Genomic DNA, 24,363 nt, shown 5'->3' with positions numbered 1-24,363 from the left:
TCTGAACTTTTTCCAAAGTCTCAACATCTTTTTTATAGTATGGTGACAAAAAAGGGTTGCAGTATTCCAGGTATGGTCTCACTAGGGTTTTATAAAGAGGTACTAATACTTCGCGTGATCTTAATTCTGTTTATAGCTCTCATCATACAGCACATTCTGAGAGATAAAGTGTCTAAGATACAAAGGAGGTTGCCAGCAAGCATCATTCTCAATTCTTACTGAAATACTTTGATTTAATGTCTCAGGCTATGACCAGCTTTTCTCTTGAAAGTCTTTAAAAATAGTCCCATAAAGCTGCAGGTAACATTATTTTTTCTACTACTCTGCTATAACTTGTGCAATCTTCTCCATATGACTTCAAACTTGCAAAAACATTGTTCAATGAAAGACCATAGGAATCAGCATTCTGGAGAATGTCTATCCATGTGGTTGTTAAGAGTTGAAACCATTTACTGGCACATAATCAATTGTGTCTAAATTTATATTCTGCCTTTCCTCAAAGCAGTTTTTTTGAAGATCTCCATTCATATTACTCTCACAGCTTTAATCTTGTAACATAGGTTGGATGAAGAGAAAGAGAACAATTGGCTCAAAATGTTCCCACTGCTGAAATTGGACTTGACCTGGTCCTAGTTCAACTTCTTAACCATGGCATCACATCGACTCCTACAAGTACAGATCCCTGTAGTTCCAATTTAGCCAGTGGTGACTGATACTGGTAATTGTAATTGCATGGTATTTGGAACAGACTCTGTTTGGTGTAGTGGTTTAGGCATCAGACTAGAACAGAGGTCTTTAAACTTGGCCCTTTTATGACTTGTGGACTTCAACTCCCAGAATTCCTCAGCCAGGCACGCTGGCTGAGGAATTCTGGGAGTTGAAGTCCACAAATCATAAAAGGGCTAAGTTTGAAGACCCCTGGACTAGAAACGTGAAAACTGTGAGTTCTAGTCTCACCTGAGGCACAAAGCCAGCTGGTGATCTTGGGCCAGGCATTCTTTCTTGCACAATCTCTTTTTCACTTCATGAAAAATATAGTAGGGTTATCAGATCTGGACATCAAAAGTCGTAGAGTCCAAATATAGTGGTGCCAATATAGGGTCCGCTGGACTTTTCCAGCCAGCCAAGATCTGGCAACACTAGTGATGAAAAATGTTTTGTTGGAGACCAACAAGATCTGGAGATGTGTAATTTTGGGGAGTTGCTGGACATCTGAAACCAATGAAGATGAAACATTAGTTTCCATAACTCCCAAATTTCTCATTCTTACCATTCTCAGACTGCCACCAGGTCTGTTCACCATTCTGGCCAGTAAGGTAGATGACATTCTCAATGTGGTGGCTCTCACGGAAGGAGGATGAGCGTGAGTCACAAATGAAGCATTTCTCAGAGTCCTGTCAAAAGAATCATTCTGGTTTAAATATACAAAAGCACTGCACTTACCTTCAATAACTTTCACGGTGAGTGTTACCAGTATTCTCTAGTCCAGGGGTCTCCAAACTTGGTAACTTTAAAATTTGTGGATTTCAATTCCCAGAATTCCCCAGCCAGCATGAGGAATTCTGGCAGTTGAAGTCCACAAGTCTTTAAGCTGTCAAGTATGGAGCCCCTGTTCTAGTCAAAAGACAACTATATTGTATTTAACCAGAGACAACATCTATGGTCTGCAGAGACAACCTGATGCCTAGTGGCCAGGATGTAGCCCATAGATTCCAATCAAAACACACTTATAAACATATGAGCCGTGGTGCCGCAGTGGTTAGAACGCAGTACTGCAGGCTACTTCTGCTGATTGCCAGCTGCCTGCAGTTTGGTGGTTCAATTCTCACCAGCTCAATGGCAACTCATCCTTCCATCCTTCTGAGGTGAGTAAAATAAGGACCCAGATTGTTGGGGGGGGGAGGCTATGCTGACTCTGTAAACTGCTTAGAGAGGGCTGTAAAGCACTGTGAAGCGGTATATAAATCGAAGTGCTACATTCTGCAATAGCTCTATCTAGTCACTCACTGCTGCCCAAGACAGCATTGTGAGGAATTTCTTTTGTGTTTAGCTATCTTATGTGAAGGAGCATCAGAACTGTATCAGGGGACATCTCTGTATCATATAACGTGTGGGGTAGTATAACTTATTGACCAAGAAAGCTACAGGATTCTTAAATGGACCAGGAGGACTTTAGTGCCATTGTGTCCCTCTTCTCCAACTCTCCAACTCTTATCTCTTGTCTTCGATCATCTAATTTTCTGCCCCCCAAATTTTCCCCCTCCAATCTGATGCTCACAGGTGAGTGATTCTGGGTGGCATGCAACAAGAAGGTATACAATGAAATATTAAGTTTTTTGTTATTAAAAGCTTTACAATTCTAAAGGCACAAAACTCTGTCTCTGTGTGTCTGTGTCTGTGTCTGTGGAAAGAGAGAGAGATGGAGAAAGAGGCAGAAAAACAGGTATTAATTACACTCGAGCAATCTCATTATTTTGCCAGTCTCCTGGAGTCCTCTAGGTCTGATGACACAACCAGGTCTTAAAGAATTTCTGGAAAGTTAAAAGGGATGAGGCAAACCTCACTTCAAAGGAAAGAATATTCCATAAATTTGGGGGCAACAGCAAAAAAAGGCCATCACCTCAGACCTGCCATACGGGACCCACATCGTGCCCTGTCTGCTAGATTTGGTGGGACCAGCAGATGTAATCAGGGAGAGACTGTCCTTCAAACGACCTGGTTCCATGCCATGTAGGGCTTTAAAAATCAAAACCAGCACCTCAAACTGGAGCTGGAAACAGACTGGTAACCAATGCAGCTTGTTGAGCAGAGGTGTAATGTGTGCTATTCCAGAAACACACATAACTGCTCACAACGTTGCATTCTTTATTAACTGAAGCTTCTTCTGGACATTCTTCAAGGGCAGTCCCACGTAGAGTGCATCATAGTAGTCCAGCCAGGTGGTGACTAGCTCATGAGTGACTGTAAGTACAGCCTTCAGTGGAGTATACTGCTTTTTATAGTTGGCCCAATAACATTTTTCTGTGGTTGTTTTAATACTATTTAGACATCACAAGTTCTTGACCAGTGTTACCTGAAGATGGCTGACAATGCAGTACTCTTGAGGCTCTTCCAGGCCACATGTTGATGTCGTGCTCAGGCTTTGGGTCCTCCCAATGAGCAGGTTTCCTGTGGCCGGGTAACAACTACCTTCCAAACAACCATGGTATAAGTCAGGCTCTTCTGTGCCCTGAACGTCAGCTATCCGGCCTGGTCAAAAAAGCAAGAAAACAGGCTACTCAGTCCGTTTTAAGAACGTATGAAGTACCTTGGCATTGAGAAAAAAATATGATCTCATCCAGCAAGACTAATGCCTTGTGTCCCCTCCCCACAAAAAAACCTATTCACGATTAATAATAGCGTCAACTAGGTAAATGACTTCAACCTGGTACATCCAAGCAAAAAAATAAATAAATCTCAAATAGCAGAGATGAAAAGAAGGTAACTATTGTTCCAGAAGGAACATCTAAAGCAGGGGTAGGCAACCATGTCTCTTTTATGACTCGTGGACTTCAATTCCCAGAATTCCTGAGCCAGCATGACTCAGCTTGGAAACCTCTCCCTTTCCCCTCAGCAGGGCTGGCTCAGGAATTCTGGGAGTTGAAGTCCACGAGTCATAAAAGAGCCAAGGTTGCCTACCCCTGGTCTAAAGGCTAGATTTGCATGTCACAGAAACCCAGTTACTCACAAGAATTTTAACACGTTGCTAACACAGGTCATCCTCAATGTACGACCATAATTGAGCCCAAAATTTCTATTGCTAGGCGAGACAGTTGTTCAGTGAGCTTTGCCCCATTTGCCCCACTTTCTTGCCACGGTTGTTAAGTGAATCACTGCTGTTGTTAAATCAGTAACACGGTCATTAAGTGAATCTGGATTTCCCCCTTGACTTTGCTTGTCAGAAGGTCGCAAAAGGGGATCACGTGATCCCAGGACACTGCAACTGCCATAAATACGAATCACTTGCCAAGCATCTGAATTTCGATCACGTGACCATGGGGATGCTGCAGTGGACGTAAGTGTGAAAAATGGTCATAAGTCACTTATTTTAGTCAGTTGGTAATTTTGAATGGTTATTAAACAAATGGTTGTAAGTTAAGGACTATCTATATTCTCAAGAATTTTAACAGATTGCAGATATACCATATTTGATTGCTCCTGCTTGGCTCTTCCTGCCAGAGGCCATTCTTCTTATTTCCCCTCCCCCCCAAAGTCAACAAATAGAAACCAAGAATAAACCATGGCTTCTGATCCTGGCATGTTAAGGGTTCCCATATCCCAACTGGCTCATCTCAGTAATTATAACCAAAATTTGAGCTTCGGGGCTTGTTTAGCTTTTGCTGTTGATTAGACCGGCCAGCTAGGAGCAACCGCTCCAGCAAATTGTTCATTCTGTCTTGGTGTGAAATACAAATGCACTGTTGTAAAATCCTAGAACTACTTGCTAGCTCGATTCATGAGTTACCATTAGGCATCAGCGGAAGAAAACAGATCATGAATTAAGTAGCCTACGGATTCTGGGACTGACTCACCGTAAAATGCTTTTTAATTCTAGAGGGAATAGAATGAAAAATAAAATCTTATTTTGTATTCCCTTGCCGAAGAAAAAGCTAATAACCGTGATTTTTCTCTCTATACTAATGATCTACTGTGCACATTCTGAAAATTAAAATAATAAACAAGCCCATATCTGGGAATTCTAACTCCCCCAGCTACTCAGTCCTCAAATGCCTACTTCTGGCTACGGGGAACACAGTACCTTATTCATTCTCTGGGGACCCTTTCCACGTGTGGTGGGGTTTTTGCAGTGAATTCTAATCATCTCTCTTGAAATCTAATGTCCATAATAGAATTGCATAATTAGAATCCTAAGAAGAACCAACTGGGGATTAAGTAGGAGCAGGGCTTTTTTTCCTCATAGAATGCCCAGAACGGCGTTCCGGCACCTTTTTTGGATGGAACCTTGTAGGGTAGACAAGGCGGGTTGTATGACGTGTGTGAGTTCCGGCACCTTTTTTTTTTTTTTTTAGAAAAAAAAGCACTGAGTAGGAGACAGAATTCCTCCCTGGGGACCATGTGGTCTCATCACAAAGGTACTTTTCAAAAGACAACTAGACTTTTTCTTGGTTTTTTTCCTTGAAGACGTTTCACTTCTCATCCAAGAAGCTTCTTCCATTCTGACTCATCGCCTTTCCCAGTTGCCCAGTTTTGTGACACCCGTTGTGCCATCCATCCTACCTACCATGAAAGAGGACAGGTAGTCCTCAACTTACAACCATTCATTTAGCAACTGCTCAAAGTTACAACACTGAAAGAAAAAGTAACTTATGGCTGGTACCTGCACTTATGACAATAGCTAAATCCTCACAATCACACAATAAAAACTCATGCAACTGGCATTTCACAATAGTTGCACCATCCTGGAAAGATGCAATCACCATTTGTGACCTTCCCAGCAAGCTTCTGGGAGAAGCAAAGTCAATGGGGGAAGTTGGATTCACTTAACTGTGTAAATCACTTAACAACTGCAGCGATTTGCTTCATAACCATTGCAAAAAAGGTCATAAAACTGGGCATGACTCACTTAATGATCATTTGCCTAGCAATAGAAACTCTGGACTCAGTTGTGGTCATAAAGCTGAGTACTACCCATAGTACAAATCTTGGTAATTGCCATTGTTATCTGTGTTGTTATTTTGTTTACCTTATGTATTTTTGTTGCATTTTATGTCTACTGTTTAATTTTATTAATTACAGGTTAACTAGGGTGCTGGAGAAGACTCCTTCGAGTCCCTTGGACTGCAAGGCGTTCAAACCAGTCAGTCCTAGAGGAGATCAACCCTGACTGCTCTTTAGAAGGCCAGATCCTGAAGTTGAAACTCAAGTACTTTGGCCACCTAATGAGAAGGAAGGACTCACCGGAGAAGAGCCTAATGCTGGGAAAGATTGAGAGCAACAGAAGAAGGGGACGACAGAGAATGAGGTGACTGGATGGAGTCACTGAAGCAGTAGGCATGAGCTTAAATGGACTCCAGAAGATGGTAGAGGACAGGAAGGCCTGGAGGACCGTTGTCCATGGAGTCGCGATGGGTTGGACATGACTTCGCAACTAACAACAAAATGTTTTTATTGAAGTGTTTCCTGGCCTAAAGTTCATAATAAAGATTTTGATTGGATTAATCTCATCAACAGTATAACTTGGCAGTGTCTCTTTTCTGCCATGTCCTAATGATTTTGCTTTTGTCTCATCCCCAGCCCATATGAGAAAGTGTTTTGTTGTTTTTAACTACAAGCCATATAAAATCTGTTATACCTGACCACACATAACATTGCAGGTAAATCAAAGTAGCCAGTACTGGGTAAAGTAAGAGCAGTACTTACTGGTCATTTGGGGCACATCCGACTCCCTCTGATTCCTGATCGGCCTCCTCTTAGGGAAGTCTGTCTCAATACTGATCAAAATTTACTTCCTTCTAAGTTAGATCCATTTTTTCCGCTGCCTTCTACAGCAATTCTTTCTCATCTTGTACATGCCAGCCTTGCGGATACTTGGAGATGGCTATCATAACTCTGCATGATTCTCTGACCCGTGTCTGAATTTCTGTCTGATAAACTACTGGCGTAAGTTGGGATGCACGTCAAAGGACTGAGAGAAACATATTTACATAGTGAACTACGGCAGGCTAAAGACAGAAGGAATTAGAATTATTCTTCAAAATGGTTTCTCTTAAATCGCTCAACAAATGAAGTAGAAAGAATACTATGTTCCTGGCCTTCACTGTCTATATTCTATACTGTATACTTTTAATCAGCTCAGAGCTAAGATTCCAGGCCAGAAGAATCTGATGGAACTCATTGATTCAAACTCCTACTCAAATAAAAATGGAAGGAATTAAAAATGGAACCCTGTGGGGGATACCAACATGTCTAGGTAAAAACTTAGTGAAGTTCTAATGACAAAACAAAGCAAAAATCAAAATGTTGAAAGAGAAATAAGGAAGGATACATTTTAATAGGCTGCAGTTATAAAGATGATATTAAAAGGGTTACAAGTCAGAGTAAGCTGAGTTTCATGAAGAACTCTTTTTAAAAAATTCTTTAAATATATTAAATGAAAAGATTCAGTTTACCAACTGCTGTATGAAGATAGTAAAATGTTAACAGTTAACAGAGCAAAAGCATACTGTAGCTACTCCTATTGGTCTGAGATTTCTCCAACAAGAGCATCTATGTTCCACCAAGCAATTGTGAACACTAAGGGAAAGGAGTAGGATAGAAATGTAAACATCATTTTGAAGTATCTACCTATTTTGGATGAATTTAAATCTCAGGATCAGATGAATTAAAGTTTAGGATATTAAACAACAAGAACTGGTGAAAGGGTCAATTCGTCCCTACTTCAAAAATCAGGAAAAAAAAAAAAAAAGAAATAAGGGAGAAAAGGGAAATCCATGGAATTGTAGATCAGACAACCTCAGAAAATTCTAGAGCAGATTTTTAAGCACTCTGAAAACAATATGGCAATTACTAGAAATCAGCCTAGAGGTCTCAGGAAGCCTTTGCTACATTTAACTATTTTTTTAAAAAAACCAGCTAGTTCCAATTTATAAACTATGGGAAAGATGCATGCATAGGTTATCTTGATTTCAGCAAGGGGTTTTGTAAAGCACTGTCAGCCTGATTAGCAAGCTAATTGCGGAATGAACTGAATGGCCTGCAAATCAGGTACACAGAGAGCTTATTTGAATATCATATTTGAGGAGGGCTCATTAGCGCTTCATCAACAGTGAATTGTTGATGGAGTGCCCAAAGGTTCCCATATTTTTTTAATATTTTTTTATTAATGGATTGAATGAGGACAGATAGAGAATGATTATTAAATTTTACATAACACAAAATTGGAATTCAAAATGATCTTGATAGGTTAGAGAAAATTGCTAAAAATATAATGAACTGCAACCGAGACAAATGCAAAGTTTCTCATTTACATGATAGAAGTCAAAGGCCCAGGTATAAAATGGGGGATATTTAACTTGGCAAGAACAATACAATTGGAATAGCTGATTTCAAACTGAATATGAGTAATGGGGCTGTGAAGAAGGGAAATGTTAGTCTTCACCAGTAGAAATACCATTTCTATAGGAAGCAATCACTCTGCTTTATTTTGAATTGATCAAATGCTTGTGAAAGATGAGGGAGTGAGGAAACGTTTTAGTGTAGCTCTCAGTTTATCTCCAAGATGCCTCGTATGTCGGGATCAATGCAAACTAATAAGATATCTCTGAAATACAGAGCCTCTTGTGTTTTCATCTCTCTGCAACAATGAACTCCCTTTTTATGATCCTGTAATCCCTTAATTCAGAGTAAAGTCAGGGCGATTGAACAAAGCTGAGCATTTACTGACCAGATGCCCTTCCTGATGCCTATGCAGAGTTTCACAGCAGATATTTTCTCTTTGCGCCCTAGGAGAGAAATATCTGCCTCTATCTAGGATTGAACTCTCAGCCTTCCAAGTGGGAAACAAGCATCTTCACCACTAAACCCGCATGCCGCTCAGCTATCTATCTGCAACAATGAAAACATGAATGTTGTTCTCCGAACATAAAAACAAGCTTTGGTGTAGTCTCTTTTTTACTCACTCAAGAACTCCTTTAATAATAATAATAATAATCCTTCTCCTCTTGTGACTCTCCAGCTTACCAAGAGGACCTGAAAAAGGGACCGTCACATATTCAAGACTCCAACTCTCAGGCACAAAGGATGTCTGCTTTGGCAGAGGAGGTCCAAGCCTGCCTCGGATCCTGTCAATCCTGTCAGTTGGAAGGAGGAAGCCCGAGTAGATCAGTACCGTACCGTTATGAGCAGGAGGGGTTTGATAACACATTACTTATAATGCCACCCATTTCTGATCCAGGCAGAGAGACTAGGGAGGTTTCCACTATCACAAAGGCGGGATGAATAATTCCGAGCCACGTTGTGTGATTGCTGCTTGAATTTTCACATGGGAATTTAGTACAAGGAAAGTAGGTCACAGGGGTGTCGGAGTGTTGCCCATGCAGATGGGCCTCCTTCCACCAGGTGTTTAAAGAGTGCTCCATCTCCAACTCAGCCTCACAACTCAACCTGTTCTTTGCCTTCTGCTTTTTGTTATTAATAGCTAACCTCCCACCTCTAAATCTTTGCCAATCATTAACTCACACATTGTGTCTGCCCAGCCAGAGGCAAACCTCACGCATTCCAAAGGGCCACACCTGGGCATTCAGGAGAGTTAATTTCTAAGAAAGTAGGAGGCCAAGATGCTTGGAAGCCACACCTGTTAAGGAATGTCTTTCCATGGATCTCAAATCGGGGCAAGGTTTCTTTGCATCCATCCATCTTTGCATTCTTGAGATAGATGGGGAGAAAATTCAACAAAGGGAAAGTGTAGTGTAATGTTAAGGGGTTCTGCTAGGATCGGGAAGATCCCATTTACGTCTTCACTCAGCTATGGAAGTTTATAGGGTCCTTTGCCTGAGTTACTATTTCTGTGTTCACTGAATTATTATTGTATGAATGTCTACGGCAGTGGTTCTCAACCTTTTTAATGCCGCGACCCCCAACCGGTTGTAAGTCAAGGACTATTCAACCGGTTGTAAGTCGAGGACTATTCAACCGGTTGTAAGTCAAGGACTACTCAACTGGTGCAGCACGGTTTGCAGAATGGGACTTTTGGCGGGCTCAGCAGGGCAGAGACAGCCTGGACAATTCCTACTGGCTTTTGAAAGCCAATAGAATTAGACTCTATTCAAGAGAGTCTATTCTATTGGCTTTCAAAAGCCAATAGAATAAAAGGGAGTAGCACAGCTAAGGAAAAGGGGGGAAAAATGGCGGACTGCGTTGTTTGGCGACCTCCGTGAAATGGTTGTTCGACCCCAAATGCAGTCCCAACCCACAGGTTGAGAACCACTGGTCTACGGAGATTGTCAACCATCCAGGTCATGGTTGTCCCAAAAGTGCTTTTTCAAAAGGCACCTGGACTTTCTTTGCTTTTTCTTGATGTTTCACTTCTCATCCAAGAAGCAACTTCAATTCTGACTGAATGATGGGGAATGGAAGGATTCTTATTGCTTGCTATCATCTGGTTGTTAGTACTTTGAGGTGTTGTTTCCCCCCATCTCTGTTGAGAGAGGACTGTTCAGTTTTAACACAGATGGCCTCTTTTACCTCTTTTTCAAACCAGAGGTTCTCTCTGTCCAAAATGTGGATGGAGGATGGGACCGTAAATTAAAATGCGTTGAGCTTCTGGAGGATAAAAATCCAGCTAACAATAATTGCTATCAGTGTCAATTTCAGAAGGGCAATAAAAAAACAGTCGTTCTAGATATATTGGATGGCTTGCAATTATTCAGAGGGGAGACTTTTTACATATTCAATTGCTCCCTTATTTTTTTACTTTAAATATCTGAGGGTTAAGCTTCACTGTTGAAAACAATTTGTGATATATCTCTCTGGGAAAGACGGATGCTGTTACAGAATGCCCCATTATACTTTCTCAGAAAAGCATTGGAATATGAGACATAGGAAATCATTAAATGATCAAGGAACATTGTATTAGAATTACCAGCAGAGTTCCCAAAATCTTGCCTTAAAACTTAGGAAACAATTATTATTGTTGATCATCGCACAGTCAGCCAGATGTTCAGACTGGATTTGGCATTTTGTCTACTTATCGAGTCCTTACCCAGGACCTGGGATGGGCAGATGTAGATGTTTGATGGTATTACAGATATCGTCGCAGGATGGAAGCAGTTCCTAATAAGGCCGCCTTTTGCAATTGACTAATAGCGAATTTGTCAATGCCAATTGTGTTCAAGTGGTGCTTCAGTTGTTTTGGGATTGCACCCAAGGAGCCTATGACTATTGGCACCATCCTTGCTTGCTTTTGCCACAGTCTTTCTATTTCTATTTGTAGGTCTTTGTATTTTGTTATCTTCTCCAGTTCTTTCTCTTCTATTCTGCTATCTTCAGGCACTGCCACGTCCACTATCCAGACTTTTTTGTCTTTCTTATCGACAATTGTTAAGTCTGGGGTGTTATGTTGCAGGTGCTTGTCTATTTGAATTCTGAAGTCCCAGAGCAGTTTAATTTTATCATATTCATTATTATTATTATTATTATTTTAAAAAAATGTGATTCTAACAATATGCAGAGTATATTGGACACATCGCAAGAATGATGGGTAGAGCTTTTAGCCAGATCTTGGCCCAATCTCCTCTGAGCCGTGGTGGTGTGGTGGTTAAAATGCAGTATCACAGGCTAACTCTGCCCACTGCCAGATGTTCGATCCTGACCAACTCAAGGTTGACTCAGCCTTCCATCCTTGTGAGGTCGGTAAAATGAGGACCCAGATTGTTGGGGGCAATATATAAACCACTTAGAGAATGCTGTAAAGTACTATAAAACGGTATATGTCTATTGCTATTGCTACATTTTAGGATTGATGCACTGGAGTTTACTGTCAGCATTTGAGAGTTCCTGTGCAGCTGTAGTTAGATGTGGCATAGTGCCAGCTGCTCTCAGAACCTGACTAGACTGCTACTAATGTTTGTTGTGACCTAGTTGGACTAGTAATGGGCCCCCAGGGCATGAGGGGTGCGCAGGATTATCAAGGCGTGTCATTACATGCAAGGCCTGACTGAATGTATCGGAAAACTGGCAGAGATATATGAGTTACAATCAGAAAATGCTTTGTCCTATGGACGACTTAGAAACCTTGGCAAGCCACTCTGTGGAGCCAGATGTTGCCATCCTTGGGAAACATAATCAAGAATGTATCTTTTCATACAGGTCTTTCTTTCTTTTTTAACCCTTCCTGGTTCCCAGCTCTGGGATTTTGTTCTGCTGTGATTTGTAGAGTAGGCTATACAAAGTAAAATCCTCTTCTTAAGCTACCTTTATCTCTCTGGCTTAGGTATACGTGTGTGCGTCTGTTTTTACAACCGCACAAACATGCACATATATTTTTATTTGTACTATGACAACAACAGGGTTGGGATTTTGGTTTTTTTTTTTTTTTTTTTTGCCTTTGAGTCAGATTTTGGAAGTTTGCCCTTGCCTCCTCCTTCCTAGGAGAAGAGAGTGACTAAGCTAGCTTTGTGTCTAAGGCAGGACTAGAACTCACCACGTCCCGGTTTCTAGCCTGGCGCCTTAATCATGCCACCAAATTCATTATACAGTACACATGATGCTAAATCATACAAATAATCATTGAAATGTATGGATCAGATACGTGCATTTGAAGATGATTTGCCCAAGGCTTTGTATCAGTCCAACATTTTTACTCTTAGATCTCAATGCACAGGACTATCCATCCTCAGCAAAATCTGAAATTCAGCATGACACGAGTTGAGCTGCACTAGCAGGAGTTGAGCCGCAATCAGTTAAATCAGTTTTTCATATCTATTCTGACTGATAGTGACTCTTTCCAATATTTAGATGAATTAGTTAAAATTAGTTAGACTGGATTTAGACTTTTCTACAATACATATCAAATATAGAACTAATCTATATCTATACTGATCATTAGAACTAATCAAGGATCCATAATTGAGTGGAACTCAAGACTGTAGAGTGTGTTCTTCCAATTTACAACAATGATTCTGAGTATATTTACTAATGAAATCTTCACTGCATCCCCAGATTTACTTTCCAGAAAACAGAACTAGGCCCATGCATTTATTTGTTTGTTTGTTTGTTTATTATTAATCCACACAGAGATAATTCTGGCCGGCTCACAACTTTTTAAAATACAATGCATAATGAAAATCCAACCCCCCACCCCACCCCATGGCAGCAACAACATAATTAGATCAGTAACTTAATCAGTTCCATCTCCAGATGTGGTTCCCAGACCCACTCAGAAAACCACGTTTTTAGGGCCTTTCAGAAAAGGAATAGGGTGGGGGCCAACCTTACCTTGAGAGGAATGATGTTCCATAGAGAAAGGGCCACTTCTAAGAAGGCGCCTTTTCATGGCTCTACTACAGGGGTCTTCAAACTTGGCCCTTTTGTGACTTGTGGATTTCAACTCCCAAAATTCCTCAGCCAGGCATGCTAGCTGAGGAATTCTGGGAATTGAAGTCATAGAAGGGCCAAGTTTGAAGACCCCTGCTCTACTAGATAAGAATGCCTAATTGATAGGACCTGTAACATACCCTTCCTTCCCATCCTGGTGGGCCAAGTGGATATAATAGAGGACTGGCGCTGTTTCAGATAGCCTGGCCCCAACCATGTGGGGCTTTAAAGGTGATAAACCAGCACCTTGAATTGTACCTGGAAGCAGACTGACAACCAGTGCAATTCAGGCAAAAGGAAAATTGTCCTGAATCTAAGCAGACCAGTAATCCCGCAAAAAAGGAAGAATTCAAGCTTCCCAGCTTGTCCCTGCTGCCACTCCAGATACACAAACAACCTCTGTCCCAAATGGCTTCTTTTCGGCAAGCAACAGGTATGCCCCAAAGCTAGGAGAAATTTGGCAAGCTTACCCAGTCACAAGTTTAATGTGCGACCAACTAATTGCATCCACCTAGGGCAAGGGTTTCCAAACTTGGCAACTTTAAGACTTGTGAACTTCAATTTCCAGAATTCTGGGTGAGGAATTCTGGGAGTTAAAGTCCACAAGTCTTAAAGCCACCAAATTTGGAGAGCCCTGACCTATGGCATAACTAGCAAACAGGTGTCAAGACAGCTCATTCACAAAATATATGCTTTTAGCATTTAGTCCAGACCAACAAGGACGTGCCCTGTGTCAACACTTACCCCAGAGAATCAAGTAGTAGAGCAGTACCACTGGCATGGCAGAGAATTTTAACATTTCAACCTGCAGGTTTAAAAAAAAAAAAGCAGAAAATTAAAATCCTGACTTTTCCTGTCTGCCATATCTAAGAAAGGGTTAGGGACAGGGACTTATATAATGGCAGAAGAGCTGGAATTCAGTTTATTAATTAATAACTAATTAAACTAATTAAGGAAATTTTTAAGCCGTACAGAGTCACTTGACAGTGAGATGGGCAACAAATACCTTTAATTCATAAATAGATGAATACATAAATTTAGAATATTTGGGTCAAATTTTCCTCTCCTGGCAAAAATTATAGAGAAGAACGGCACATATGTATTTGTTTTGTTGTTAAATAAAAATTCATTTAAAACTTTTAACTGCATGAAATACAGCACAACATTTATACTTTATGAAAGCATGTAAGAGTTTACTACAGGGGTGTCAAAGTCGCAACGTCATGTGACGTGTCATGATGTATCGCGACTTTTTTTCCATTGCCAGCAATGGGGCGGGCGCAGTTTTGGCATGATGCATCCGGCCCACAAGCCGGCAGTTTGACATCCCTGATGTACTACATGACATGTTTATTAAATTAAAACAGCAATTCTAAGCATGTTTACTCAAGAGATCCAACCTGTTCAGTGGAGTTTATGCACAAGTTACACACACCTAAGATAGCAAAATAAGCTTTTGTTTCATAATATCCAAATGGAAAGATGCAAATTTCTCCTCTTGTTAATGTTTTTTTGGTTATCTTCTTCTTAGTTTTTGCCATTTAGCAAAATAGGAGGATATAAAATGTATTATACAAATATTAGAATTCAGTTTTGCAAAGGAAAATTCAATTGTGGTCTACAGTTTGCAGTATCATCAGCCAGTGCTTAGCCAATTCTAAAAAAACAAATCCTCTGAAGGCAAAAGAGAGAGAGATTTTTTTTCTAGGAGTTTTTCCTTCCTTCCTTCTTCACATTTTAGGGAGGGGGGTTCAACCCTGAGTTACCTAAACTCTGTATTATTTGGTGGGGGGAGGGGGATAGTAGCTCATACAGGCAGCACATGAAAATCCTCACAGTAGGATTTTCAGGGCAACCACGAGTAAAGTAGCAAAGAATATGTGGTTTGGTTTTTTTTTTCTCATTCAGAAAAATTAAAATGTGCATCTGTTTAGACTGAGCTGAAGCGACTTTATTTCAGTTGCCGATCACCTCAACTCTTTAGAGAGACGTGCCCATAAATTAGTATATAAGTCTACTCAGGGAGAAAAATGAAGATAAATTTTATGTGACAAAGGAAAAAGTTGAGAGGAGATGGAAGGTAGAAAGAGAAGGGTCCAGATGGATGGAAGTAAGAAAAAGAAAGAAAGAAAGAAAGAAAGAAAGAAAGAAAGAAAGAAAGAAAGAAAGAAAGAAAGAAAGAGAAAGAGAGAGAGAGAGGGAGGGAGGGAGGGAGAGAGGGAGAGGGAGAGGGAGAGGAAGGAAGGAAGGAAGGAAGGAAGAAAGGAAGGAAGGAAAGAAAGAAAGAAAGGACAGAGAAAGGGAGGGAGGGAGGGAGGGAAGGGTATGAGAAGGAAACACAGTGTGAGAACTTATGGGAGAGTTTGTGCATGGGTGAAAAGGTATCAGTCGTCCTTCTTTCTGGGTGAGCCACAGATCTCAGCCTGTATTTCTCACACCATATGAACCACCCTGTAACAATGACATTAGAAAAATCCAGCTCTAGTTAATATGCCATTCTCATCCGATACACACATGTTGCAAAATAAACATCCCAAACAACCGCATTAGCATTAAAATGTTACTCTTTCTAGCCTGGGAATAAATTGACCAGGAGGGAAATCACTGTGGGGCGGAACAAGCCTACCCCACGGTGCCAGCCAGAGAAGCGTGTGGTCCTTCTGCCATCCTGGCTGCCTCCCCCTCCAGGATCTTCTCAGACTCACTTCATGAGGGCCACCATGGCCCTCTCACCTGTTGTTTCGTCTGCTCCTCTGGCCACCAGGATTTAGAGAAGAGCCGAAGAAATTCCTTTCCTCTCCTTCGCCAATAAGGAACTTTCCACTTGTCTGCCGAAATGTCCTAATTCCCCGTTGTCCGGACAGCGTGAGAACTCTGCTGTGCAAACTCAACTGCCGATGGGTAAAAATAATCCAGCTCTTCCCACCCGCCGCTCTCCATGAGGGCAAAGCAGAGCTAGAGGCTGAGTTACATTCAAATGGAGCTGGGACTTTGAAAGGGACTAACGGTCTCTAAGCTACAGGAATGTCGCAGCCTATTCTTTCTGCTCCACGGCACACAAAGTCTGTCTGCTCCGCTCCAGGCACAGGCCCGGCGTTGGCTGTCTGAAAGGAGTGAAAGACAGAGGAATCCCCCATTGAGGAGACGAGAGCAAAACAGGCCCCTGGCTTCATTCCTAAACAGGCCTCACCAGACTTTGGAGGCTTGAGACAGATGCCAAGAAGCCAAGGAGAAATCCTGAAAGGGGGGGAGGGCAGGGAGGGCAGGCTAAAACCTGACCAGTTTGGTGATCCATGATATCCTGAAGGAAGGATTCAGGCTCGCTGTCCTGCCAAGTTTACCAGAAATCTCTTCAGACTTTGGAATACAGATAGTCCTCAACTTACAACGGTTCATTTAGTGGCGGTTCGAAGGTACAACGGCACTGAAAAAAAGTGACTTCTGACCATTTTCCACACTTACGACCATTGCAGAGTCTCCGTGGTCACGGGATCAAATTTCAGACACGTGGCAACTGACTCATATTGACCATGGTTGCCATGTCCCCGGGGTCATGTGATCTGCGACTTTCTGACAGGCAAAGACAAGGGGAAACCACAGTGTAACTAACTGAACATCTGCAGTGATTCACTTAACAACTGTGGCAAGAAAGGTTGCAAAAATGGGACAAAATTCACTTAACAACTGTTTCGCTTAGCAAGCAGAAATGTTGGTTTCAGATTGTGGCTGTCAGTCAAGGGCCACCTGTAGGTAGGGAGTCTGAACACCAAGCTGTTTAGAGAGCAGCTCACTGTTGGGTAATTACACGGCCAAACAAGGTCAAGGCCTCAGTCTTGTGTTTTGGGCAAGAGGTCATGGTCTGAAGGCCAAGGGATTCCCCCCTCAGAGGCCCTGAAAAGTAGAGCACCGTCTGCTTTTGGGGACCCGTGAGGACAAAGGCGTCATTTGTGCCCAGCCTCAACCGGTTCCCTGGGAGCCTGGCGGAGTCAGGCAGGAATGTACTTGTTGTGTCTTGCGCCAAGCTTTCTCATAAAGGTACCAAGAATAGCTTATCCTTCCTCCCCTTCTCGGCTTTGTTCATTCCCCCAGCCGCCCTTCTTCAGTTTTGGTGGGATGCTCTCTTTACACACAGGAGGCAAGGTGAGAAAAAGCCAGTGTTTTCCCCAGAGGCTCCATCAAGGGCTTAGCCAGACAGAAAGCTGTTCTTAGAACAGGGGTTCACAAGCCTTCAAGTGGCCAAGGTTGAGAACCCCTGTCTTAGAAGGAGCTGTGATCCTCTCCATTTTTGCTCTGCAGAAAGGACGGGCAACAGAAGAAGTTTGCAACTGGTAATTCACACAGGCCAAAAACCCTGAGCTCCCACTGACAGACCTCCTGAAGATACAGGACAGGTTTTGGCAGCAAAATGAAATCGCTGGGATAACAGGCAGAACAGAACATGCCCTAACCGCTTGCAAAGATACACCTAGGGTTACAAACTTTCTTGGGTTTCCTTCTTGCCGGGCTGCTGGGCTTCAGTAAGCAAATACAGGCAGTCCTCAACTTACGACCACAACTGAGTGCAAAGTTGACGTTGCTAAGCGAGAAGTGTGTTAAGTGGCTTTTGTCCCATTTTATGACTTTTTCTTGCCACATTTGTTAAGTGAATCACTGCAATTGTTAAGTTAATACCAGGGTGCTTAAGTGAATCTGGCTTCCCCATTGGCTTTGCTTGTCAGATGGTTGGAAAAGGGGATCACTGCTACCATCATAAATGTACGCCGGTTGTCAAGTGTCCGAATTTTGATCACGTGACTTGTGAGCATGCTGCCAAAAAAGCCAACACAGTGCTGGGCTGCATTAACAGAGGGATAGAATCAAGACCACGTGGAGTGTTAATACCACTTTACAATGCCTTGGTAAGGCCACACGTGGAATACTGCATCCAGTTTTGGTCACCATGATGAAAAAAGATGTTGAGACTCTAGAAAGAGGACAGAGAAGAGCAACAAAGATGATTAGAGAACTGGAGGCTAAAACATATAAGGAATGATTGCTGGAATTGGGTATGTCTAGTTTAATGAAGAGAAGGACGAGGGGGGACATGATAGCAGTGTTCCAATATCTCAGGGGCTGCCACAAAGAAGAGGGGGTCAAGCTATTTTCCAAGGTGCCTGAAGGCAGGACAAGGAAGCAAAGGATGGAAACTAATCAAGGAGAGAAGCAACCTAGAACTGAGGAGAAACTTCCTGACAGTTAGAACAATTAACCAGTGGAACAGCCTGCCTCCAGAAGTTGTGAATGCTCCAACACTGGAAGTTTTTAAGAAGAGACTGGACAGCCATGGCTCAGCTTGGAAACCTCTCTCTTTTCCCTCAGCGTGGCTGGCTCAGGAATTCTGGGAGCTGAAGTCCACCAGTCATAAAAGAGCCGAGGTTGCCTACCCGCGGTATAGGGTTTCCTGCCTGAGCAGGGGGTTGGACTAGATGACCTCCAAGGTCCCTTCCAACTTCATTATTATGATTATGATTGTGAAAAATTATCATGTCACTTTTTTCAGTGCCACTGTAACTTTGCATGGTCACTAAATGAACTGTTGTAAGTCGAGGACTACCTGTAACTAGAAATTCAATTGGTGACTTAAAAAAAAAAAAAATCTTCAGCAATGAGATGCGATGCTGAATATTTTTCCATTCTACATGAGGACAAAGAAAAAATGGCAAAAAATGGATAAAGAATATTCAATACCTTGGATTTTTCTCTGGCTATAATTTGATTGCCAAGATGGGCATAACAGTCTCACTTTCACCTTTGAAGAGGCTCAGTTTTATCCGCTGACTCATTCGTGGGTGTATCAGCATTATTAGTGTGCTTCCCGAACAGTTAGAGCTCTGAAATTTAGTATATTGGCATCCCAGACTTTCTGACTAACAGTTGGGAAACAGAAGATTCCAAAATAAGCCAAAGGATTAACTTACTCCCACAAAAGCTAAACAATGGCAAGTTAGTAAAAGAGAAACCTGGAGGGAAATGTAATCATTTCTGCCTCAAAGGGGGAGAGCTAAAAATATAAATTACTAACTTCTCAGAACACTAAAGGGCAAAATATAACCAACATAAGATACTGCATCAACTGGGGAAATACTAAGTGTCCTGGTGCCTTTTATATATTTTGAAGTTGGACTCCAATTAAATCCCAGATAGCATAGCCAAAAGTTGGGGATTCTGGCAGGTCCCAGACTCACATCTCTTTGCTAGGAAACTCCAAAAGAAGGAAATCAATAATTCACTCTTGAGAAAGAAAAAAAAAGAATGCGTTCCCAAACGATTACAAGAAAACATTCATCTAGACTAGAGAATACTGTGCATAGCTAAGAAAATGAATAAGCAGGGATCACCAAACAAATCATACCAGAGTTCGCACTCAAGGTACAAATGACCAAACTCAAATCACCTACAGTATTTTGGACACACAGTGTGAAGACCCAGCTGGGAAAGGTGGAAGGAAAGAGAAGAAGCAGCGTGGTGGATGGACTGAGTTATAGTGACAATAGGTGTGCCATTGATCAAAGGCCTGGAGACTAAAACATACGAAGACTGCAGGACTTGGGTTTGGCTAGTCTAAAGAAAAGAAAAAATGGGGAGACACGATAGCAGTGTTCCAGTATTTGAGGGGCTGCCATAAAGAAGAGGGGGTCCTGTTATTCACCAAAGCACCAGAGGGCAGGACAAGGAACAATGGTTGGAAACTGATCAAAGAGAGAAGCAACCTGGAATTAAAGAGAAACTTCCTGACAGTGAGAACAATTAACCAGTGGAAAGCTTGCCTTCAGAAATCGTAGGCACTCCATCGCTGGAGGTTTTTAAGAAGAGACTGGACAGTCACTTATCTGAAATGGTATAGGTTCTCCTGCTTGAGTAGGGGTCTGGATTAAAAGACCTCCAAGGTCCCTTCCAGTTCCTGTTCTATTCTATTCTATTCTATTCTATTCTATTCTATTCTATTCTATTCTATTCTATTCTATTCTACTCTACTCTATTCTATTCTAAATTGTTAAATTTGAAAATATATTGTTATGGAGAAAATCTATCAGGTAGTCCTCGATTTATGACCACAATTGAGCCCAAAATTTCTGTTGCTAAGCAAGATGTGAGTTTTGCCCCATTTTACAGCCTCTCTTGTCACAGTTGTTAAGTGAATCAGTGTAGTTGTTAAGGTAGTGACATAATTATTAAGTCAATCTGGCTTCTTCATTGACTTTGCTTGTCAGAAAGTCTAAAAAAGTGATCAAATAACCCCAGGACACTGCAACTGTCATAAATATGAGCCAGCTGCCAAGCATCTGAACTTTGATTATGTGACCATGTGAATGCTGCAATGGTTGTAAGTGTAAAAAACCGTCATAAGTCACGGTTTTCAGGACCGTTGTAACTTTGAACGGTCACTAAACAAAAGCTTGTAAGTCAAGGACTACCTATATGTGTATATGACTACTACTACTAATAATAATGATAATAATAATAATAATAATAACAATAATAACAACAATAACAATAATGTTGGAAGGACCTTGGAGGTCATCTAGTCCAACCCCCTGCTCAGGCAGGAAACCCTATACCATTTCAGATAAATGGCTGTCCAGTCTCTTCTTAAAAACTTCCAGTGTTGAAGCATTTACTGCTTCTGGAGGCAGGTTGTTCCACTGGTTAATTGTTCTAACTGTCAGGAAATTTCTCCTTAGTTCTAGGTTGCTTCTCTCTTTGATTAGTTTCCATCTGTTGCTTCTCGTCCTGCCTTCCGGCGCTTTGGAGAATAGCTTGATTCCCTCTTCTTGATAGCACACAATCAATCAATCAATCAATCAATCAAAAAGTCCTATTTTCATATGATCATCTTCCTGCTTTCTTGGAGAAGCCCTGTTTGCAATTGTGGTCCAATTCATGAGTGCAGACCACACTATCTTCTTAAGGTACGTTTTTCTGAACAGTGCTGTGGACAGAATACAAGGTTCTGCCCAACTAAGAAGGGTACAAATAACCTTTATATAGTTGTACAATAAATACTGACTAGTAATGACATCAAACGCCATCTTATTTTTGATAACATGGGTTAGATTTCCTTCTTATAGTGAGAAGAAAACAGTTAATAAAACAGAGGTTGGCATGAACCACTTTTTGTGGTTAGTTACTTCTTAATTCCCATTGAAATGTACAAGCGCTGATTTAAGGTAACTCGTGAGCCAACATCTGCACATGCCTAAGTATGCTATTATGGAGGCTGACTTGAGTTCAGGGGCTTTGGTGATTTGGAGATTTTGGTTCAGGGATTTATTTTGTTCCATCAATACTCTTTTTTCACAATTTATTAAGCAGATGTGGGGTCTGCCAGACTCAGTTTTTGTTCCCCCTTTCACAAATTCACTTAGCATCTGAGAAAGGCTGGCATTTATCTTCCATCAGGAGACCACATTTCTAACCTCAGTTGTGCCTGGCCTAAAATCTTGGGTTATCAGAGTTTCATTTGCACTCTGCTCCCGTTATAATCCATTCCATAACACTAACATTTTCACTGTCCTCTGTGCTTGATCTTGCTTTTCCTTGCTGCAACCAACTGACCTTGAAACTTGTTTCTATTAGGAAACAATATTTGGAGTGGTTCCTTTTTGCACTCAGCTGATCTGGATGCAAATCAGCTCAGCTGCCTAATGTCTCAATGAAAGCACAGGAATTCAGGGTCAATCCAAAGCTGAACAAATGCTATGTGTGGTTAAGAAAACGTGCCTACATTTGCACAATGCATCATTGACCTCTGTCGTCTTCTTTTATCAAAGGAGCATCCCTTAAAGGTTTTAAGAGCATCCCTTAAAAGTCAAAGAGGAGACTACCTGAGGTTTACTGGATGGCCTTGGACCACTCACTTTTCTTCAGCCTAAGCATTTGCATCCTTAGTCTAGAAAACATTCAGCAAAATGGGACTGCTGGCACATGCCCAGGAGCTAAAGCATTAGATATAACTATAGAGCATATCAGAAGAAATATTCCCATAAATTACAGGTAATCCTCAACTTACAACCGTTTGTTTTGTGACCACTCAGAGTTACTGAAAAAAGTGACTTACAATCAATCCTCACACTTACAACCAACCTAGCATTCCCATTCACGTGATTAAAATTTGGGTGCTTGGCAGTCAGCATGTATTTACAACAATTGTAGTGTCCTGGGGGGGGGGGTTATCTGATCACCTTTTGTGATCTTCCCAGCTGGTCTCCGACGAGCAAAATCAACGTGGGGGGGGGGAAGCCCGATTTACTTTAATGACTGCAGGGTTCACTTAAAAACTGCAGTGATTGGCTTAACAACTAAGGCAAAAATGTCGTAAAATTGGGCACAACTCTCTTCTCACCATGCTTACTAGCAGAAATTCTGGTCTTAATTGTGGTTGTAAATTGTGGACTATCCTTACCCATGTGAAGAGAATTCTGCACCAATTTTGCACAATTTATTTTGGTAGGGAGGAGAGCAATGACCTATGCACTGGCTATCTAAACCAGTGGTTCTCAACCTGTGGGTCGGGACCCCATTTGGGGTCGAACGACCATTTCACGGGGTCTCCAAACAACGCAGTCCGCCATTTTTTTCCCCCTTTTCCTTAGCTGTGCTACTCCCTTTTATTCTATTGGCTTTTGAAAGCCAATAGAATAGACTCTCTTGAATAGAGTCTAATTCTATTGTCCAGGCTGTCTCTGCCCTGCTGAGCCCGCCAAAAGTCCCATTCTGCAAACGGTGCTGCACCAGTTGAGTAGTCCTCGACTTACGACCGGTTGAGTAGTCCTCGACTTACGACCGGCTGGGGGTCACGGCATTAAAAAGGTTGAGAACCACTGATCTAAACGATGCTCTTTCTTCAGATTATTCCTCAATCGAGAAATCTCAGCAAGCCTCCTTCCATGTACCTTTCATTATCCGAGGGCTGGAGACTTGATGTATACTAACAACGGAAGCTGAACAGCTTTCTGAATGTGGTGCCAAATACCAGTTTTTGTTCTTCCACAGCAAAAGGAATTCCTGCAGCTTTCTGCAACTGCAGTATACAGTAATCTCTTTGCATTCCCATTCATAATTACGTATCACTGATTACGTATTAACAATTAACATTGCATTAACCCTTTTGCCAGGTTTTTTTTTTTTTTAACATAAAATGGTTTCAGCAAGAATTTTAGGTTTGGAAGGGGATGGTCTGCTTTCTTTTTTGGCAGCCTATCCAGAGATTTAATTTTCACCTGGGCTGCTAACTTCCAAGATCTGAGCTTCAGTGGGAATGACTCCAGTCTTCCTTTACAACCGCAGCTTTTGTTCTGCTTCCTTTTGCTGGGTTAAATTTAATTTATCCCTCCAATCTCAAAAGTATGGATGGAAGACCCATTTTAGCCAGGACGCCGGAGTTGGACATTGACCCATGCTGCCTGTCATCTCCCAATCCCCATCCTGTGTTATAAATTTAAAGTTGCACATTAATAAATAAATTCAGCAGGCCACATCCTTTTTTGCACCTACTGCTTGCAGAACACCAGTCCTCTTTCCTTTATGCCTTTGAGGCATAAGCAAGAGATGAAGCCTGATAGTTCCCATTAGTAGACAAGGAAGCAGGATAGGAGTATCTCAGTCACTCCAGAAGGATTAAAAGTAGAATCTTTTTTGAGAGTCCCCAAGAAGCCAGACTACTCTGGCAAAAGCCTTAGGAGTTGGCTACACTGTCCAAGCTAAAGGACACAAGATGGCTTGCAAAGAAGCTCTCTCATATCCAATCATCCACTCCACAACTTTCCACTACAAAAAAAAAAGAAAGAAAAGAAAATATCTGGGCCAGCCAAGAGGGTGAGGGACCTCATGCCATGGCCAGGTGCCCCCAGGAGCAGGAGAGAGGCAAGGAGAAGGAAAGGCCCAACTCTTACCTGGGAAGAAGACCCCGTTGTGGCTCCAGGCCTCATGCCAATTTGGGGAGCGTGGCCCAGTTGGGGCCCCTCTGCAGTTTGCACGTGCAAGAGCGATTGCCTTAAGCAGTGCAAAGTGCTCTGCCGAGCTGCCTGTTCCTGGAGAAGGGCTCCTTCTTTCAGCAGCTCCTCCTCCCTTCATGCAGTGCCAGGGGACGGGAGGAAGGGAGGGAGGGACCAGCCCTCCTTGGCAGCTGAGCCAAGGTAACGCAACTAGGTAGAGACTCTCCCCGTTTCCGGGAATGGCCTGGTGCCTGACGGGAGGGAAAGGTGATTCCCTGTGTGGTTCTCCAAGGAGCAC

At 42.0% G+C, this 24,363-nt stretch overlaps 1 protein-coding gene across 2 annotated transcripts in view; it reads right to left on the bottom strand.

The window, feature by feature from the left end:
* The window catches only part of LOC120315900 (laminin subunit beta-4-like), a 76,258-nt gene extending 52,064 nt beyond the window's left edge, over positions 1 to 24,194 (bottom strand). Inside the window, exons 1-4 of one of the 2 annotated variants that reach the window (XM_039360925.1) lie at positions 24,024 to 24,194; positions 13,837 to 13,897; positions 3,074 to 3,249; positions 1,271 to 1,394 (exon numbers count right to left, since the gene is read on the bottom strand). In XM_039360925.1, coding sequence (XP_039216859.1) covers positions 1,271 to 1,394; positions 3,074 to 3,249; positions 13,837 to 13,897; positions 24,024 to 24,059 — 397 coding nt within the window. In that variant the 5' untranslated portion in view covers positions 24,060 to 24,194. Of the gene's footprint in view, positions 1 to 1,270; positions 1,395 to 3,073; positions 3,250 to 13,836; positions 13,898 to 15,797; positions 16,256 to 24,023 lie in introns of those variants that run through there. The other variant, XM_039360926.1, reaches the window with a different exon arrangement.
* Between the last annotated feature and the right edge of the window lie 169 nt (positions 24,195 to 24,363).

This window comes from Crotalus tigris, unplaced genomic scaffold (genome assembly GCF_016545835.1).
Source record: "Crotalus tigris isolate CLP2741 ecotype Arizona unplaced genomic scaffold, ASM1654583v1 scf7180000019182.148810, whole genome shotgun sequence".
Lineage (NCBI taxonomy): Eukaryota > Metazoa > Chordata > Lepidosauria > Squamata > Viperidae > Crotalus > Crotalus tigris.
This window is presented reverse-complemented; position numbering and strand designations above follow the sequence as displayed.